The sequence below is a fragment of the Eschrichtius robustus genome, chromosome 4 (genome assembly GCF_028021215.1).
Source record: "Eschrichtius robustus isolate mEscRob2 chromosome 4, mEscRob2.pri, whole genome shotgun sequence".
Classification (NCBI taxonomy): Eukaryota; Metazoa; Chordata; class Mammalia; order Artiodactyla; family Eschrichtiidae; genus Eschrichtius; species Eschrichtius robustus.
In genome coordinates, this window is record NC_090827.1 from 59109834 (window position 1) to 59131088 (window position 21255).

Sequence of the window (21255 nt, forward strand, 5' to 3'; positions counted from 1 at the left end):
ACATACACTGCAATATTCTGTTCCAGAACAACACATAAAATGATTTAAAATTTTAAAGTAATTAGTGTTACCTTTCAGCAACATACATTTGAGGCAGGTCTGCATGAAGTTGGCGGTGCCATTTTTAATTTGATATTTAAATATCAGTATCTTAAATGACAGGCTTGGAAAAAAACCTCTCTAATTAATACAAAAAATAAAGCAGCATGGAAGAGTGTCACAAGCATTGGCTGCAAGTCAGTCGGGAATAAAAATTCCAGCTCTGCCACCTTTGAGCTGAGTGACTTTGGGGCAGGTGACTTCTAAGTCTCTTTTCCTTTCACTGAAAAGTACAGATGTCTATATCATAGGTTTGTGACAGTTTTTCCACAGAGACAATAGGAAGCATCTGGTATACTCTTGCCCACTTTAAGCAATTCCACAGTAAACAAGATTTAAAATGTTTTTCCCTATCTATTCATTGTCAATTCTGCTAGCCATTTAAGGATGTTTATTTAAGAAACACATATAGATTTCATATATAAACTTTAAAAAGTGTAAATATTTACTGTCCTGATGGATTCTGTAGCCTCACTTCCACAGGACAATGACAACTATGAATAACCACTTCACATGCTATTATTTCTAGAACTTTCACTTGGCAGCTCTCTGGAAGATAGTAAGTAATGAAAGTGGAAATACTGAAAGCAGCCCACCAACTTCCACACAGAAGAGCTTCAGGGATCATTGCTATTCATACAATTTCAATAATTAGGAAAAATACGCCCAGGGGAAGGGCCCTGAGTACAGCATCAAAGAGAACCACCTGTACCATTTACTGAGGCTGCCTCACCCAGTCACTCTGCAGTATTTTCTGATGGGCAGGAGTAAATTATATCATGCTCTGTCAACTCCAACTGGTACAGCCTGAGCAACCCAGGGCTGAGAAAAATTGAGCTGAGACAAGAAACAGGTGAAGTGAAAATTAAAACCTTCAGCCCGCTGCATTTGTGTTCACTTCTCAGCCCTCCACAGCTCCCTACTGTCAGGTGCTCAGCCATTAAATAAAGATAACTGAGAATTCCTGGGGAAAATTGAGCAGATTGTTAAATTCTTTGTTCTGTAACCTCCTTCTAGGATGTTCTGCCACGGTAATTTTTACTGATTAAGTCCTTCTACATTAGGCAGAAACCTGGGCCTGTTACTGCTGACTTATTTTTGAAGCGTTTATTGAGGAACTCCTTTGGGCCAGGCACTATTCTATACTGTATTTAAGATACAAAAATGAATAAGGCATGGAAACCATTATGGTACAACAAAATATCTGCTTATTACAGGAGCCCAAGATAAATGGGACTTCAGAAAACAAGTCCTCCCAACTCTGCCTGGGCGAGAGGAAAGCTAAAAGGCCTGGAGAGTCTCTCAGGATGAGTAGGTGTAGAGGGTGTAAGAAGCCAGGAGAAGGGCATTTCTGTGATGTGCAAAGACTGAGTTTGCATGGAGATGTGCTCAGGACCCAGCAATAGCTTCATAGGGATTATGGGAGGAAAGGCATCCAGTCATGAAGAGCATGCCACCCTGGGGAGGCGAGCCTGCATCCCAAAGAGAACAGAGTATGGGAGGGCAGCTTTGCAGAAATAATTTAAGAGATGCAGCCTCTCCAGTACCTTTTTCCTTTGGAAAACGTTTTATACCAATAAAAGGGTCCCGTAGTTTTACAGCTCATATACAAGTATTATGAAATGCTTTAAGAACTGGAGTAAAGCACGGATTTTAAACCAACAGTCAAAAAGGGCTGAAATGTCAGAAGTGAATCTCTAACTAACCCTCTGGTTCAAAGGAGGACAGAAAAATCCCATTTCCAAGTTGCTCTTTGTGGTGGCTCTTTCGTTGTATTTATTCAGTTGCGGTGCACTCTGATCTTTAGGAACCATGAAGTTGGTAGAGTTTGGCTTTCTCCTATTGATTGGATCTTGGGTGGATTTCTTTTTTTTTTTAATTTCTTAAGATGCCTAAAGTCAAAAGATTTTCAGACCTCTATTTGGTCAGAGGTCTGAAATATTATTGAGATCACAACATCTCTCAAATAAAATTTTCAGAGTTAAGCTTAAATGTCTCTTATTTTATACTTATTTTCCGAATCTACAAAATGCTAAAATGCCACTTGTTTAACAAAAGTCGGATTGACAAAGCCAATACTCAGTGGATTCGATTTAGGAAACTAGCGGAAGAAAAGGTCTAAAGTTTACAACATTGCTTTCTGTGGGCCCACTCACCACCGCCCCCCACCACCACTACCACTGCCAAATCAGAATTAGGATTCAATTACAATAACAGGGCAATGTTTCCAAAAGTCTCAGATCCTCAATACAAGTTGTAACATTAATATAACTGTATATCAAACTATCTTGCTGGGGGCTTCCCTGGTGGCGCAGTGGTTAAGAATCCTCCTGCCAGTGCAGGGGACACGGGTTCGAGCCCTGGTCCAGAAAGATCCCACATGCCATGGAACAACTAAGCCCGTTCGCCGCAACTACTGAGCCTGCGCTCTGGAGCCCGCGAGCCACAACTACTGAAGCCCACGTGCCTAGAGCCCATGCTCCGCAATAAGAGAAGCCACCGCAACGAAGAGTAGCCCCCACTCGCCGCAAGTAGAGAAAGCCCGTGCGCAGCAATGAAGACCCAACGCAGCCAAAAATAAATTAATTAAAAAAAAAAAAAAAACTATCTTGCTGTTGACCAAGACTTCCATTCCAACTGGCTTCTGTTGGCCTGAATAACTAAAAACAAATCCAGCATCTGACTTTAGCTGGGTAGTCTTTTCTTCAAGGCAAGGGAGGCTTTTCAAGCCAAAGGTAACACGTGGAAGGAAGACTGTTCCACGTGTGCACATGGAGCTTTCAATTCCACATTTCTTAGTAAAAGTACCCCAGCAGAACAGTGTTTGAGCAGGATAAACTGAGAAGGGCTGAGTGGTCAGTGACCGTGTAAAATGCTAAGGATGTTTTTAGAGGACTAGGAAGATACCCCAGTACAGCTGACCCTTGAACAACACAGGGGTTAATCCTCGTATAATGTGTAGTCAGCCCTGCATGCCAGTGGTTTCTCTGCATCCTTGGATTCAACCAACCACAGACGTAGTACTGCAGTATTTGCTATTGAAAAATATCCACTTCTAAGTGGACCTGTGCAGTTCAAACCTCTGTTGTTCAAGGGTCAACTGTACTTATTACCCTTTTGCTCAAGCTACTATCTTGAACCATGTGAAACTAGCATTTCCGTAGTTCAGAAACAGCTGAAATCAACTAGTTCATGTGGTTGAACCCACCACTAGGAAATTCTGCAGAATTAAAGGTAATTAACTGCCACATTTTTCTGTCGATGATCTAACTGGTTTTTTGCTTCTTATACCCATTATGGAAGAGTAGACTTTTGGAAAGAAGGGTATCAAGACTCACAAAAAACAACCACAGAAACTTTACCAATAAAAACGTTCTAACAATCAGAAAGACAACCTCCTCGCAAGTTGTTTTCTAAATGTTCTGTTCACCAAACATCTGCTTTTGTTTGTTTGTTTGTTTGTTTTCCAAGACTCTCTAATTGTCACAAATAGTTCCTGGAAGATACATTTTCCTACAGGCAGGGAGAGGAAAAGAAGGGAGAAGGCTGGGTTCCTGCTGGGCAGGGAAGGGTGAATGGGGAATTTCAGTCTCAGCTGAACTCAGGCCTCAGGTCCCCATCTCAAAGGCAGGCCCTGATGAGATGACCTCTAAATTCCCTCCCAGCTCCAGCACTCACAGTTTACTGGAATTTGGTAACAGCCCTTATTCTACCTATATCCACTTGCATTTTACATCATCCTACTGCCAAACTCATAAATAATTTCACAGCCTGTAAGAAACAGCCATTAACTGTCATTGGATCTCAACCAAAAAGGAAGAAAAAAAAAAAAAAACCCAATCCCATTCACTATATATAGCACATGTTTTTGCAGAGGGATATTTACATTGGATACCACACACTCATGAATCCCTCCCGCTCTCTCTGCTGTGGGTCCTAGTCACGCCACACAACTCCGGTTCTATTTCTCCCAGTGTGATCAAATCTGTTTGGAGATATCCTGTGAAGGAAACAACTTACAAGTTTTACCGGAGTTCAAGGCATTGCTTCTGTTTTAAAAAACCAGCGTATTTTCCACACAAAGCGCTGTAACTGCTCAAATGTTAAAGCATTCTAAAAGGCATACCAAAACAAAATAAAATTTAAAAACTTTAATGAGTTCTTTATTCAAATACAAGAAAAATAAATGAATCATTTCCAGGGGATATCAGACTGCATACTGGCAGACTCAGCCCATGAGCATGTGTGTATGTGGCCCACACAGTATTTTTAAAATATTTGATTTCGTTGCCAACATTTTCAGACGGGGAAATTTCACCTCAAACTCTAAATGTCCGTCTTCTCTTGAAAAACTATGGCACCACTAACACCCTTATTTCAACAGCCAGAATCAAGAGGTGGCACGTGCTTGCCCGTTTATAGCAGTTTAACTAGAAGAATCTGAGAGTTGTCCCTTTTGGTACTTTTTTCCCCTCAAATAAACGAGCCAAATAATGAAGCTCACCCTAGTCAAAGACAGTCTGACATATTTCTCTCCCTTACTATCTTACCATGCCATAAATAATTCACTCCAGAACCAAACTGAGGCCTATCAAAGATCGCTAGATTGCTAGTAAACCATGGCTCATTAACTATTTTAAAGAGAACACATATGGTAAACTTCTATTTCTTACTAGTGTTATGGTTACATCAAGTTTAACATTTTTCTAAAAGTAATTAAGTGTAAGAATGCTTAATTGAGATCTAGATTATATGAATGTATTTTCTTTTTCAAGATGTGTTATTGCTAGATTTAAATTTCATCTAATATAAAAGCTTTTCAAAATCTATAAACTTAATACATTAAAAAAGAAAAAAACCTGCTACTCACACTAATCTTGTGCCCTCTTTACTGAAAATAGTTGCTATAGTCTCCTAATCAGGTCACAGTCATTTTTAAAGCCTTCATAGTTTCTTGTCTCTATCCTGCACGAAAAGGACAGAGCAACTGGCTTGACAAAACATTTCCCTAAATCTTCTTGCCCTACCATGGATTCAACTATCTCTTGTCAAGTGGAGATAAGAAGGCTCATTTCACGGGAGTATTATTTGTAAAAATGGCGTAAATCTTGACTACTGGTAACATTTATACCGTAGGGTGTTAACCAACTATTCACTATCTCCACAAACCATGGGATAAAAACAAACTGCAATGTAGATGATGAGATTAGACAAAGCTCTTCCCTCCCTCCCAGGAATGTGGTTAACAAAAGACCAAGGGAACACAAAGGGCAGGCTTTTAGAGACTTGACCCTGGAAAAGGAACAGCATCCTGTTGCAACCATAGGCTTGCAGTTGTTCAGAATGTTGCTAAAAATTTTAATAGCTCTTCTTCTAAAGCATATTATCTTTCTCCATCAATAGGACAGCTGAGCCAAGGTCTGGGAGCATTTCTGATGATACAAGATCCTTTACCATCACAAATTCATTCCCCTTAAATCCTGAGATCCTAAGTATAGCGTTCCAAATTTAGAATATACATATTCTGCACACTATCATAAGGGAAGAAAATCATTATTAGCCTCTAAATTGAACTACAAAAGCACAGCAACAATTCTTGTTTTACGTAGTAGAGGAAAACTGCACTTTTAAATATCATTGATGCAAGCACTATTTCCTTCAATGTGTCCACATGACCAAAATGTGCTTGCTACAAGGGTTTCTTTTATAAACAGAAATGTAAAAAACAAACAGGCATTTCCTATAATACTCTCCACCAGTAACAGACATCACTTCTCAGCCCCAAATATAAAATTTCATAAATGACTTCTTTATACTGTTAATTACAAAAAACATTTCCCTCCAACAAGAGTACCTGCAAAACTGCAAGTAGACTTAGAAATAATGTATCTGCTCTAAAAGAGATCATAAGAATCTGCCATTGTTAGGACCTCCCTGGTGGCACAGTGGTTAAGAATCCGCCTGCTAATGCAGGGGACATGGGTTCGAGCCCTGGTCCAGGAAGATCCCACATGCTGCAGAGCAACTAACCCCATGCACCACAACTACTGAGCCTGCACTCTAGAGCCCGTGAGCCACAACTACTGAAGCCCGTGCACAGCAATGAAGACCCAACGCAGCCAAAAATTAATTAATTAACTAATTTTAAAAAAGGAATCTGCCATTTTAAAAAGTAGGTAGGAGTGACCTAGCGCTGCAAGCTTTAACTCAGCAAATCAGTCGATCTGGCAAGTGTGGTGTGACAGAAAGCTCTGGACTCAACGTGAGCTCCAATCAAGCTACCACTCTCTGAAACCAAGTGTTGGGAGAAGACTGCACTGAAGAGAAAGATCTTCAGCTTGCTTTCCACCTTTTTACAGATCCTATGACTCTATAGCACTGTTGGCATTCAATTAAGCTCGATGATAAATATCGCATATGAATAATGTTTGAATGTTTAAATTATCCATGAACTCAAAGTTCACTATAAGCACAGGTAAGTGAAGCCTGGTACAGTGACTGTTCCATCTCTGGGCTCAAGCTTGGCTTCTTATGATGATGATGGTGATGAAATATTTCAAGCAAACAAAACATAGCACATCTGTATACTCATTACCTACCTTTGTCAAACCATAACTTTTCCCATCTCTATACTTCAAGTCTTTTTTTTTTTTAATCACCAATACATTTGAAGATCCCCGAGTACCTCTCTCTAATACCATTCCTCTCCTTCCCCCAGATCACCATCTTAGCTTTTAAAACAAAATGAGATCAGACTGTCCTGGAATTTACTTCAAAATAATTTGGGGGGTTGACGGGTAGGGAAGAGAAGAGGTTAGAGAAAAGGGAAAACAGATGACATAAGATTGGCCTGGGTGATGAGAGAATGTTATAATGAACATCTCCATCCCTACTCTGTGTATGTTTGATATTTTTCTCAATAAAAAAATTTTCTAAAAAATGAGAAAGATATCAGATTGTAAATACCTCTAGACTACACTCCTAAAGCTTCACTATTCAGTATGATAGCCACTAGCCACATGCAGCTATTTAAACTTAAATGCAAATTAATTAAAGATAAAAAATTTAATTCTACGGTTGCACCAGCCACATTTCAAGTGTTCAACGGCTACATACGGCTAGCGGCTACCATACTGATCAATGTAGTGGTAGAACATTTCCATCGTCACAGAAAGTTCTACCTGACAGCACTGTTCTGCAGCCTTGGGTGTTATCTCCATTTGGTAAGAAGAGGTATAACCAACAGTCAGAAGACCTGGCCTTAAGATCATCAAGTATGAGTCCTGATCCATCAAATAGGGGCTGACGGTCTTGGGTCAAGAATAATATCTAATTGGGGCTTCCCTGGTGGCGCAGTGGTTAAGAATCCGCCTGCCAATGCAGGGGACATGGGTTCGAGCCCTGGTCCGGGAAGATCCCACATGCCGCACAGCAACTAAGCCTGTGCGCCACAACTACTGAGCCTGCACTCTAGAGACCGCAAGCCACAACTACTGAAGCCTGTGCTCTAGAGCCCACGAGCCACAGCTACTGAAGCCCAGGTGCCACAACTACTGAAGCCTGCGCGCCTAGAGCCCGTGCTCCGCAAGAGAAGCCACCGCAATGAGAAGCCCTCGTACCACAACAAAGAGTAACCCCTGCTCACTGCAACTAGGGAAAGCCCGTGCGCAGCAGCGAAGACCCAACACAGACAAAAATAAATAAATAAAATCTATATATATATATATATATATATAAAAGAATAATATCTAATCAAACTTCCTTACAACGCTATTTCAAAAATCAACTTTTACCCACTGAAGTCTTATCACAGGAAAAATGTGTGGAATTGCACAACTTCAATTAGGACACGACTGCTGTGTGTGCAATAAGTTTAGTGGCAAACCCAATGTGCAAATTAGCAACAACATTTCAAATGTGTATTTAAAGACCAAAAAAACCCTGGAAAATGGTTCCAGTTTTAGTTTGAGAAATGGAGAAATCACACATTTCAGCTTCCAATTTGTTAAGTTTCTCCTCCCACTACCTTTACTTTGGAATAGAAAAACAACTTTCTACTTGTTCTTTTTTAACACAGTTTTCTCATGGTTGGGATTAAAAATTAAATCAAATTGCTGATGGAAGATTATCCAAGGACGGTTGGAAGGAATGAATGCAAAAGTCCAGACTGACTACTAAGACTATGGTCCAAGCTTTCATCTGCATCTAATGAAGTAATTTCTTCTTCCCAGACAGAGTACATCTTTGAGTAACCCATATCTCTCATGTGCTCATGTATCTCAAAGAGAAAATTAAATGATCATTAAAATAACCTCACCTTTCCAAACTGAGATTATTTTCCCCCCCAAATCGTATTTCCCTTTATTCTGGACTAACCTAAAAGAAACTGATGGAACAGGTAAATTTTCTAATGTCCTTTCACCTCTTTCAAATCAGATTTAAAAAACAAAAACAAAAAACCAACATTGATAACCATTTACATCAGGTGTAAAAGAAGGTAAATCATGTCAAGTGAGTTAACTCTTCCAGAAACATTCGCATCTAACCCAGGAAAAACCAGTAATTCTCAACTTTTTTCCCCATCTACCATACGTGTTAGAATATGGGAATGGGGAAGTTGGGAGGAATGGTGGTTATGTACTAGTCCCTTTATCCAAAGCTATTAGGAGCAGGATTGGATAATTTATCTTAAAAATCATTTAAAGACTAGGATTTTAAAAACAATCGTTATAGCCTAAACGTTTTATTTTACCTTAAAACATATAAACATACATTCATTCACCAATTTTTTTGACAAAAGGCCAAGGGTATTTTTCATCATAATGAGTTAGAGAAATTCCATTTAGAGGTGTCTTTCTGGCACAAACCCAGAAGCATCATCTATGATTGCCAGTTTGTTTCTCAAGTGGAGTCAGAATTTTGAAACATTTTCAATGTAATCTGAATTCAGACTCCTTTAGATTCTTACAACTTTTTTCTCCAACTTAACCATATTAAATTCACAGCAGTTTTTTACTTTAGCAAAACTCTCACCTTCACTAAATCTTTCTATTTTTGCACTTATATTTCATAGATTTACATCATATTAAATTATGCACATATGATGATTACTATAACTGGCATAAGCGGGTTTGGAAACAAACAATTGACCCAGTAAGCATGGGTACTGGCTTACCGATCCAGTAGGCATGGTAGGTACAGAAATGCCCACGTGCCCTAGAATAGAGTACTAGTCTACTAGTCAAAGCATTTGGCATGCCGTGGCAGTCACTATGTTTTGAAGAGAGAACGGGGCATACAAACTAATCTGGCAGAAATTTTGAAAACATCCCCTCCAGACCCTGATACAATTTGTCAATTCCCTTTGTTATGCCTTTTTTCTCCTTACCTTAAACCAAAAGAATAAATTTCTAATGGTAGCCTAGAAGGAAATAAAGTTGAGGTTATCTTTCTAGCACTCCTCAAATTACATTATAAAATGAGAAGAGAAGGGAAATAAAACGGGCCCTACTTTTCTGAATTCGGAACCGAGTTCCTGACATTTACTATCAAAGGGAAAAGGGAGGGCTAAATAGTAGTTAGAAGAGCCTGACAAGACGCTGCCACCCACCCCCCCAAAATCATGGAAGCTGAGCATTACCTGAGTCTCAGACTTTTTCCTCAACTGAACTGCAGGCTTCTTGAGAGCAGGAGCTAGACCTTATACCCGTGTCCCCTGCATTAGCAGGCGGATTCTTAACCACTGCGCCACCAGGGAAATCCCTCTGAGTCTAGTTTTTACAGCAGTTTGAAGTCTGTCCTCCAGTAAATAGTAAAAATCTGATAGATCAGTTTGTTCTGAACCTATTTTTTTGATGTCCAGAGTAATCTGGTATGTTACAAAAGCAACATGCAGGCTCCCTCATCTGCATAAGGCAAAAGAAGAGCCCCAAACCAGGAAACAAGGTGTTTTCACGTGGGTTTCCCCAAAATGCAGGGGCCTGAGCCAAGGGTTTGCATGCATGCAGCTAATGTGAAAGTGATCCAGAGGAACAGGAGTGGGGACTGGGAAAAGTTTAACAGTGAAAGAGGAAAGCTATCCTAAAGGATGGACCAATCGCCCCTGAGGGCTGGGGCCCATGTGGACCCTCTGACTGTGCATCAGGATTGTCCAACTTAGTGACAAAAGAGAGAAATATTTATCCACCAGCTTCTATCCCCCAGCAGTCAGAGGTGAGCCACGTAATGGTAACTCCCTTGGACATGCGATACGTACATAGGTCAGAACAGTGAAGCAGAACACTACAGCCGAGAAGCCTGGGGCAGAAAGCTGTAGAGATGAGGTCTACACCTGCCAGAGGTTAGCACAGCACAGCTGGAATAAAAGGGTGGACTGAGAGGAGGGGAGCCGGTACACGCGGATCCAAGGACCAGTTTCCACTCCTTCGGTCAAACGTCTCTTGGGCTGTGGGGTCTGTGCACAGCGCCAGCCCCTCCCTTAAGCCTGTCAGTTAGGGCTAAGAGTGCATGAATGTGGTCAAGGCTTTTTTAAACATTCACAACTAGATTTGATCATTCCTCTTTATTTAAAAAAAGTAACTTGGGGCAGGAGGTGCACCAGAACACTATGTAAGTGGCCCATAAGTGTGGTAGGCATTAATCCTGCTGGAATTCAAAGACAGAAAAGTCACCAAAACTTGGGTTGGTGAATGGAGGCTTCAAGGAGCGGGTATGTTGGATCTGTGCCCCAAAAGTGTGCCCTGACAAGAAAAAGGGAAGAGTGCACATTTCAGGTGTGTGAGCAAGGGAAGGGACAAATGCTTGCCTCCTACTGGGTAGAGTGGGGGGGTGGGGGGGTGGCAGTTCTGCTTTGAGCCCAGCCTTAGGTATAAAGCAGTTATTATTTCAGAATTCGTTTGCCTTTTACTGAGGACGAATGTTTCATGCATCATTGTAAGCACCTGGTGTAATAACTCATTTAATCCTGTAAACCTTTGAAGATGGTACTGTAATTATTTTACAGATGAGGAATGTGAGGTACACAAGGTGAGTAACTTGTCTAAGGTCACAAAGGTGGTCAAATGGCAGAGGTGATACACTAGGAGGCCAGCAGTCTGGCTCTACAGCCCACATTCTCAACCAAAACGCTACATACAGTCCTCTATCGCTATCTGCAGGGACCACATCAGCGGTTGGCTGAATTCAGATATGGAGGGCCAACAATACTAGGCCATTTTATATAAGGGACTTGAGCATCTGCAGATATTGGTATCCGCGGAGATCCTGGAACCAGTCCCTGCAGATACTGAGGGATGACTGTACTAGTACCTCTCAGCAGAGAGAAAACAAAGCACAGAAAAGAAGGGTGTCATAGATGCATCTGCATTTAGGAACAGACAGGGCTGGGAAAAGACTGATTTGGAAGCATCCTAAGGGAAATAATTCTATCAAGCAGTTGGAAGCCCTAATAGCCTCAAAACCATTTCCCAGAGAGTACAGTCCCAGAGTTGGGGCCACCAGAGACTAGCACAGAAGGTCTCTGAGAAGGTCACCACTCATCCCTTATTTGGTGACGGTGCTATTGGAAGCTCATTGTGAAAGAATAGGAATAATCATACTGTCTGCCTTCAGTTCATTCTGGCTGCTTAAACACACACAGACACTCTTTCTCCCTCTCTCATCATCCTACCATGTCCAGCTAGAATCAGAGTAGGACAAATAGACTGAGAAAAATCATTACAGACAGGGAGACAATTTTACAAAATAATAAAGACCCTTGGGGGCTTCCCTGGTGGCGCAGTGGTTGAGAATCTGCCTGCCAATGCAGGGGACACGGGTTCGAGCCCTGGTCTGGGAGGATCCCACATGCCGCGGACCAGCTGGGCCCGTGAGCCACAACTACTGAGCCTGCGCGTCTGGAGCCTGTGCTCCGCAACAAGAGAGGCCGCGACCGTGAGAGGCCCGCGCACCGCGATGAAGAGTGGCCTCCGCTCGCCGCTACTAGAGAAAGTCCTCGCACAGAAACGAAGACCCAACACAGCCAAAAATAAATAAATAAAAATTGAAAAAAAAAAGACCCTTGGCTCTCTAGCAGATGCCCTGACTAGGAAGCTATGGTGAACCCTTACTATTCAACACAATCACTGCCTCTCCCTAGGGGAAGGTTTACTTCCCCATCCCATCCAGCTTGGCCAAGTGACTGGCAGAGCCATTCTCTGCAGGATTACCCATCTCCATCCTGTTGAATTTAGGAGTAACCATTTATTTTGGTCAACGATGTTCATGTGGAAGTGACCCACCCAAGAGCTTGAAAAGTCAGTTCAGGGTTCAGCATGCCTCTTCTTCCTCTGCCACCAGATTGGCAATGTCCAGAGAGAGGACAGAATGTTCCCTCAGCCTGGGTCCTAGGGTCAATTCAGCATGGAGCGGATCTCAGAGGATGGAACAGACAAGGACCCTGTGTGAGAAATAAACCTTTGCTGTGTAAGCCACCAGATCCTGGAACCAATTTGTTACCTCAACATAATTTAGTCTAACTGACCAATACAAATGGTAGGTCTGTATGCACATTGGTCTAAGAACCGTTGGTTCCAAAGCCAAGCTCTCCCACTAACTGGCTGTACCAGATTAGATAAGTGACAACTCCTTTGTGCCTCAGTTTTCTTGCCTGTATTACTTCTCAGAAATTTTGTGAGGATAAAGAGAGATAATTGTCCTGACAGTAACTTAAATAGAAAAAACTTAAAAATCAAGATGCTGCACAGGTTTCCTATACCTCACAAAGAAGCTGTGAGTCAAGCCTTTTCCTTCCAACAGCAGGTCTGAGTAAATTTAATGGGCACCCTTAATGAGATTCATGAAGTTTATATTGGCATGAAAACGGTACACAAAGGGAGATGAATGAAAAAGGATTAAGTCTTAACAGAACCCTGGATTTTAAAAGACTCTCCTCCTGTTTTCATAGGATCCAGTGGGTTTTTAGTTTTCTTTATAGACAACATCGACTGGCACTTGCAGTCCAAGGTGGGAGGAGTCCTAGCATTCTACCCCAGCCTCACCCTTCAGGACTCAATTGCTTTGGTGTGTAAGGAAGTTAAGACTTTAGTTCTACCACTTGAGGAAGAACTCAACACAAAAAACTAGGCAGAGGAAGGCCTGGTGATGTTGTCACTCCTCTCTGTGCCCTTCCTCAGTCTTTACTTCCTCTGTTCTTTAAGGGCTTGATTCGGCCATGAAAGAAATCAACTCCTCGAGCCTTCCCTGAAACCTGAAGAATTAGTGCTCTTAAGATTTTCAGTGTCTTCCATCAACCAAGTCTAAGAATCTGGGATATCCTACGTTGTGGGTCGGGTGGATAGCGTATAAAATATTTAAAGAGCTATGTAGTAAATACCCACGTCTTGAAGAATGCACTGCAAAAGTGATGTGGTCTCTTCCCACCACCTTCTCAGCCTCATGTCCATCCCCTCTACCCCATCCTGAATGCTGATGTCCCTGCTATACTGGATTCCCTTAAGAGGCTCTGCCTCACCTCAGAGCTTTGCACATGCTGTTCCCTTGGCTTGGAACACTTTTCCCTAGCCACCGCCCCACCTCACTTTCCTTGCTGAGACCTAGTGCTTGCTCATCCTTCAGAGAAATTTGATGAGCATCGGGGACGGCATCTCAGGGACTTACGTCATAACCTCAGCACCTACACAAAGAAAGTGCACAAGATGTATCTGGTAAAGCAGATGGATTAGGAAGCCAAGAATGACTACTGATGCATTAGGGTGTTGAGAGTTGTTTTGTTTTTCCATTTCTAACCTATCTATATTATTGTAATTCTACTTCTACAAGAAAAAAGAATTAGAAAGTAAGAAAATCATAAATTCTTCCCAAAGGAATGTTACTTAATTATCAAAAACAGACACAATTCCCACAAGGACTCAGAGGCAAAAAATATACAAATCAATTTTCACTGCAAAGTAAAGGATCTGTTACAGTGGAGGAATACTGGACTGAATGTCAATATTATGACATAGTATGAGTGTGTTTCATGTTTGGTAATTGCAATCATTGTTGCTTTTATTGTGGTCATCCATTTACAATGCTTGTTGTCAGTTTATTTATCTCTTGTAAAAATAAAATACAGTGTGTGTGTGAAAAAATAAACAAACAACAGACACATTTTATGTTAGGTATATTTTCACAACAATTTTAAAAATTAAAAAAAAAAAAGCAGGAATCAAGCTCCCCCTTGTTGGACACCAAAGATGTTCTTTTGGAGCGTGAAGCCATTCCTACCTCTCCACCCCAGCCTGGCCTCTGAGTCAACACATCACACTTCATCCCACACGGTCCTAGTTCAGCAGGTGGACTGAACGCATCCACACAACTCAACTTCCTGCATCCTTTGACTTGAGCGATGCGCTCACCCTCACTGGCACGGATCCTGAAAAGGTGTTTCTAATGCCTTGGCTCTGGTCACATCAGGCAACAGACTCCTGATTTCTACCTCAGGCCAGGCGTGAGACAATGCATACTGGATTTTTAGATCACCAGCATTCTTTTTAGAAATCTGTCTGTTTCACCTTAGCCCAAGTCTTGTTTCTATGTTCAACAGCAGCCGCATTGATGGGCTGCCAGAAGGCCTGAGTGGATAGGAGAGGTATTGTTTAGTTGAAAGGGGGTTTTCTGTCAATCTGGATTAAAACAAACTAACTAAAAAAACAAAACAAAGGGGGTATCCATTATATTGTAAAGTAGTTCTCTTTGGGAAAAAGGATTGAAGCTTTAGATCTACTGGGTCTTTGTTTCAATGATCGTTCAGCTTGGCTGACCCCAGTTGAGACAGTTTAGCTAAGGCTATGAAAGACAGTTCCCAATAAATGATAAAATCCAAGAGCAGCCCCTACCCTCCTCCCCAACCAAGTTTAAGGCCCTATAAAGACAAACACAGGCACAGAAAACCCTGATTGTAGCTTGCTCCGCAGGGAGCCTAAATCAGAACATCATCATCAGCGGTAATCAACACTGGGTCTTTTGGTAATCAATCAAAGCAGGCCATCCAAATCATTCATTCCTGTGTCTGGACACAGACATAGCGTGGCCCCTGTGAAAGCACTAAGCATCTGTTTCCTCGATTATATGAATGTCCAAATAGTCAGACGGAGTACTCCCAGGCACACAGTTTGGTTTCTTAGTAGCAGTTTATATGGTATAGGTTATGCTTGCTGTAAACCTCAAAAAGTTGATAAGAATAATCTAAGAACTGTTACATCAGGACAATGGGATATGAGTAGTTTTCATCTTTTAATCAATTCCTTGCGTCAGTTTTTCATCGTGATGTAGACACATCATTTTTAAAGAAGATATTTTAGAAGACAGAAAAATAATCTACAGCTTTCAGAAGATTTAATCGTTCTCCAGGTCCAAAAGCCACAGCCCTCCATGTAGGGGCCACATCCTCAAGTTACAGAAATGGCAATTTTACAACAAGGGAAAATAACATTTCGTTGTCAGTCCTCACCCTCCTGCTGAAGACAGACCATATCTTTAGGAACTGCCTATAATGATCCTCGAACAGGTAAGATCCTTTACCTGCATCATAGCTGTTGACTCAGCAACAGGCACATAATTTCCTTTCTCCCGAAATGGCTTACATACGCTATTGAAGTTTGTTTCTGTAATACACACGGACACTAAGTCTCTCAGAAAATAAAAGCTCCAGGTAAGAAGGAATTTCTCTGTTGTCCACTACTGTATCCCTGGCACCTAGAACAGTACCTAGCACACAGGAGGTGCTCGATTAATAGTGTTAAATAAGCTAATGAATGAACTTGGATTTCCATTCCTTCTGGCGCAGTGGATAAAAGAATAATTAAACTTGTTTCTTGAACGATATCATAGGGGAATCTCCACCACTGGAAAGACTTAAACACTTCTGTTAGGGATAATGTAGAAAATATTTCTTTCTGCATTGGGGAGGAGGCTGAACCAAATGACCTCTAAAGTCCCTTTAAACCCCCAGACCTTATAACGTGATGAACACCACTCCTTTAAGGAGAGGATCAGCTACTTAAAGCCAGTTCCCAGGTAGAGTAAATTACCATGCTCTGATTAAAACAAAGATAATAGCGGCCCTGGGACTTGGATGCCAAAATACTAACTCATCCGAAATGTGCACACATCCCTAGGGGAGAAATGCTCTTGCTGATCATCAGTCACACTCTGGAAACAGCAGATGTGCTTCAGGGGCTTCTGGGAGCCAAGTCCAAAAACCACTCCCGGGAAAATGGAGAAGCTAGGGGTCGAGATTAAAATGGAAATAAACAGTATCACACCAGACTGAAGCTCCTGTTTCCCAGCCAACAACAAATCCACTTAAGAAACGTCTGAATTTAGCCTTGAAGTTAAAATGGTTATAACTGAAGATAACCACTTCATAAGATAGAAAATACTGCATTCGATATATAAGGATTTTTGCCCAGTAAAATGTCATATGTACCTGAGGTATCACACTCAGATGTTCAAGTTCAAGAATGTCTGTCTAAAGTTGAGGGCAAGTTATTCTGGTTGAACTTTTCTTCAATCTGAATGAGAGAGGCAGTTTGTAGGAGAAGGAGATATGTTCACATTTTCCTAAACAAAAAAAATCTAATTCTAAAGGAGTAACTAGGGAAACTCCATTCACAATCAACTTTGGAGTGATTCTTTTCTATCAACACACCCTTCCTTTCTTTTGTTCAAATCGTAGCATAGATACTGGAAAAGGATGGGCAGCGAATTCTACCATGAAGGATTCTGTGTAGAGACCTTGGGGCTGGTTTTGGAGAATCTTCTGCATTCACTGGGGTTGTTTTGAAGACCTAACTGCAAACACTACACTTGAAACAGGAACCGAATGAACAGAGTGAAACAGTTCAACAATTCCTTGGAAAATGTATGAAAAGACTTTTTAACTTTGTAGTCAACTCCTGATCACCCCTACCACAGCTCGGTCCAAAAAAAAAATAGTCTTCTGTTTCCAAACTGTAAGTAACTTAATCTTAATTCTAATGACAACAGGGAATGTGCAGAGAAAGCAGTTAACTCCTCTGTACACACACACTTTGTAAAATCGCCTCTATTTTTTGAATGAGAGAGGTCTTACACAAGAATTCTGTGGAATTAAGCTCACATCTGGTTGGCAGACCTGGTGTTGGACATGACTGTGGCCACACAACTAAATCTTAAATCCACATACTGTTCCTATTTAACTGACATATATGAACTAATTTATAGAAAATGTGCAGCAAATTATTTCTTCTACCTCCCCCATGCCTCAAGAATGCACCAGCAATAGGTGTTACTGAAAGACACCCTGCCCACACACACACAGAACATTTGCATCTAGCCACTATCCAATTACCTAAAGCAGATATTATTTATCTGAATCTGTGCTGTGTAAATGTGTGTGTGTGTGTGTGTGTGTGTGTGTGTGTGTGTTGGGGAAGGGGGGTGGGGTAGGGGGGTGGGAGTGGTAATTTAACCAGATAAACTTGACCTCTCTGGACCTCAATATTCTCACCAGAAAAATAAAGGGATCAGCCCAGAGACTATGCAAATTCCCGCAGTAACAACAATCTATCACCACTAATTATCAAGAGGAGACCTGAATTCTTAAGTTTTTGTCATTAAATATTAGAGTTTAAACTACCTAAACGACCCACAGTTACACTTCAATATGACCACTGCACACACATTTTCTGACGGTGGAGAATGTCTTTGAAAACATCGCAGCAGCTGAACCACCAAACCGGGTTAGAGCACGCTGAAGGACTCCGCTAATTATGGGGGAGGGGTGCAAAAAGCGACTGTATCTGGAGGAAGACTTGGGAGAAGGGCCGGGGGTTTGAGAGCACAGTCTTGCAATTTGCATTTCTGGGCTTGCAGAGCTTCCCGTATCTCCGCGAGACTTTGGTCTGTACCTGCAAGATCTCTCAAGCCACCACCTGCAGCTACACAGTTGTGGGAAGGGGAAGAAGAGGAAGAGAAAAGGAGGCGGTAGAGCGGGAAGAAACTCGCTGAAGGAGCCCACAAAGCCCGTGGGGCGAAAGTGACTTTGAACAGCGACAAAGAAAAGGGGAAAGAGAAAGAAAGAGGACTCCGCCTTTCCCCACCGGCTCTGCTCCTTTCAGTAAAAAGGGAAGGCCGCCACCGCCCCTTGCCTCCGCCTTTCACCCGGGATGCAGAGCCCCGGCTGAAACCCCACCCTTGAAGTCCGGCTGCCCTCGGGCCGGGTCCAGAGTCGCTGAATGAGCTTTGCACCGCCGGAGGCGCGGCCCCTGCCCCGCCGGCAAACTCGGGGACTAAGCATCCCCCTCCCTCCCTCCCCGTCTCCCTCGCCCCGTCCCGGGGGCACCCGATTCTCCACGCACCCGCCATCCCTTCCTCTTCCTCGCGCGCCCGCCTCCCCGGCCCGCCGCCCCCGGCCTTCCAACCGCAGAGCATTTTAAGACTTCCACCCACCCCGACAAGGGGGCCCTTTGAAAACTTTGTGTATCTAAGGCTTTTGTCCACATCCTGGGCAGGGCCCGGTCACCAGCGTGGGTGCCTGAGGGTGTCCGGGATCTCACAGTGCACTGGGGAAGCCACCACGGAAATTCCACCCCTTTTATATATTTTTTTAACACATGAAAGGATGCTCAATCACTTATCATTAGAGAAGTGCAAATCAAAACTACAGTGAGGTATCACCTCACACCGGTCAGAATGGCCAGCATCAAAAAGTCCACAAACAATAAATGCTGGAGAGGGAGTGGAGAAAAGGGAACCCTCTTGCACTGTTGGTGGGAACGTAAATTGATACAGCCACTATGGAGAACAGTATGGAGGTTCCTTAAAAAACTAAAAATAGAACTACCATACGACCCAGCAATCCCACCCCTTTATTTTTGACCCGCTTCTACAACCGCGTGACACAACGCTTGGGTTAACAATTCCCACGCCCTGGTCGCCCCTCTGCGCGGGGGAACCGGGAGGAAACCGCCCCCCCCCACCACACCCGGCGCCTTTCTCGACTGTCACGAGGGGAAAGGTGTGCGCGGGGAGAAGGAGGTAGCCGAGAAACACCGTGGCCAAAAGGATCCTCTTAAAGAAAAAATAGGCGAGGGTCCTTTTTCTCCCACATCCCGGGAATCGGGGCGCGACGAGGCGATACACTGTTGCATCACGTAGTAGCCGAGCCGCGGGGATCCTCGCCCTCCCCTCAGCCCCAGACACGCGCCCAAATTCATGCACGCACCCACAGCTACCGCCGCAGCCGTCCCGAGCCCCCAGCTCCGGGCCCCCAGTCTTCCCCGCCGGCCCCCGCCCGCAAGCGGGAAACCCCCAGCGCCGGAGGAGAAGCGGCCGAGGGAAGCGAGGCCCCAGCACTCACAGATGGTCTCCCCACGGCCACGGCCATCGCGGCTGCTGCTCCAGCTGCGCCCGGGTGCCCTCCGCCAACACTAGCTGCTGCTTGGGCTCCGGCTCCGGCTCGCCTCCCCCGCGCCTCCCTTGCGGCTGCGCTCTGCTAGCGCCCGGCTCCCGCGCGCAACCAGCGGCATCTGCTCCCCCCACCTTCCCCCCGCCGCCGCCCCTCCCGCTTTATTAGAACAACATGGCCACCCGCCTGGAAGGGACCATTTGCTTCCCCAGGAAGGGGTGTGAGCCTGCGCGCCCGGGCTGAGGCGGTGGGAGGGAAGACGGTAGGCGGGCGGGCCTCCAGCCCTGGTCGGCAGGCCCAGGCCGCAGAGCTCGCCCTCGCCGAATGTAGTGGGCGGTCCCGAAATGACCGCCTCCCGTGCCACCGAAAGCCCCCAGCCTGTGGGCCGGCCGCCACCCCCGTTTCCACCAAGTGCTGGAGTCCGAGTAAAAGCCTGGGCGCGGAGGTCCCAGCCCCGGGTCCCGCCACGCGCTTCGCCAAGCTGGTAGCTGGAGCGGCTGCGGAGAGGGAGATCGGACACGGGCGAGACAGGTCCACGGGGACAGCATCTCGCGGAAAGTTAGCCCCAGGCAAGCACGCCCCGCCCGGAGGAACCGGCTTGGAAGGGGAGCGGGCCACTAGGGAGAGCGGTGGGCGACCGAGGTGGAGCTGGGCCGACCCCCGCGAGGGAAGAGTTCCCCTCCACAATTCTTCTCTTCCTAAGGGAGAGATTAAAAGGCAGGCAGCTGGAAGTTGTCACTGTAGCGTGCGGCCGGGTAGGTGACCACAGTGGAGAGGAAGAGGCGGTAGAAGTTGCTGCGGCGGACGACTAACCTCAGCCTGCGGCAGAGGAGGAAAAGGACGCCCCCGCCGGAGAATTAAAGCAGCTGTTGACTGCCCTAGAGCATGGGGGCCGAGGCCTCCCCCGGCTGTAACCCGAGAGCTGGGCACACGTGAGAGCTCAGCCGACTCTTTCTGATCGCTGGAGACTGACCGGACGACCCGGAGGCGGGCGCGCGGGTCTGCGGCTGGGGGGCGCGGCGACGGCGCCAGTCTGTGCGACTCCGAGCGCGTGGGAATGGGAAACTGCTCCGCGGAGGGGAAGGACTTTTCCCGCAGACGTCGGGGGCGTCGCTGCGTGTCTGGGTGGAGCGCAGAATGGCAGGGTCCTGGTGCAGGCCGGACCTCTTGCCGGGGTGCGCGGCACCCCGGCAAGAGCTGGGCGGTGAGGTGTGCGGGAGGTGCTGTAGATTCCCGCGGCCTCTCTTAGGGTCGAGGAAGGAGAGGTCCCCGACGACAAGGTGATTGAGGATAGCTCCCGGTCGGGGGCCGGGAACCAGCTGGATCCAAGCGCCGGGAAGGTGTGGTGAGGCGATGAAGGGCTGTCATCAGCCCACGGGATTGCGCCCTTAGGGAAAAGCCTGGCCTATTGAATTAGGTGAAAGACAAACCACCTTTTTAGACTGGGGCGCCTCAGAGCCTGACCTGAGACTTAAAGTACCCAGGTTTCTCGAGGCCTTGCGTCTGCCGCTCCTGCTGTCTCTGCCCCCGATGGGTTGCAGGATTCAAAAGCACGCCGCGCCGCCTTTGGCTAAGGGTGGGTGGGCTCCGGGCGCGCATCCAGCTGCTGCGAGGGAGACGCTGGGTTGCCCCGGGAGCGGTCCAGGGGCTAGGGGCCACCCAAGCTGAATTACACCCGCAGCATCCTGGTGGGACCACCAGGAATGAGAATACGATGAAAGTACGCA

The 21255-nt window shown here is 44.8% G+C and overlaps 1 protein-coding gene across 3 annotated transcripts in view; it reads right to left on the reverse strand.

Moving 5' to 3' along the window:
- Positions 1-19651, reverse strand: part of SEPTIN11 (septin 11) — a 92007-nt gene extending 72356 nt beyond the window's left edge. For all 3 annotated transcript variants that reach the window (XM_068542795.1, XM_068542794.1, XM_068542793.1), the window contains exon 1: positions 19481-19651. In XM_068542795.1, coding sequence (XP_068398896.1) covers positions 19481-19507 — 27 coding nt within the window. In that variant the 5' untranslated portion in view covers positions 19508-19651. The remainder of the gene's footprint in view (positions 1-19480) is intronic.
- Positions 19652-21255: the final 1604 nt, after the last annotated feature.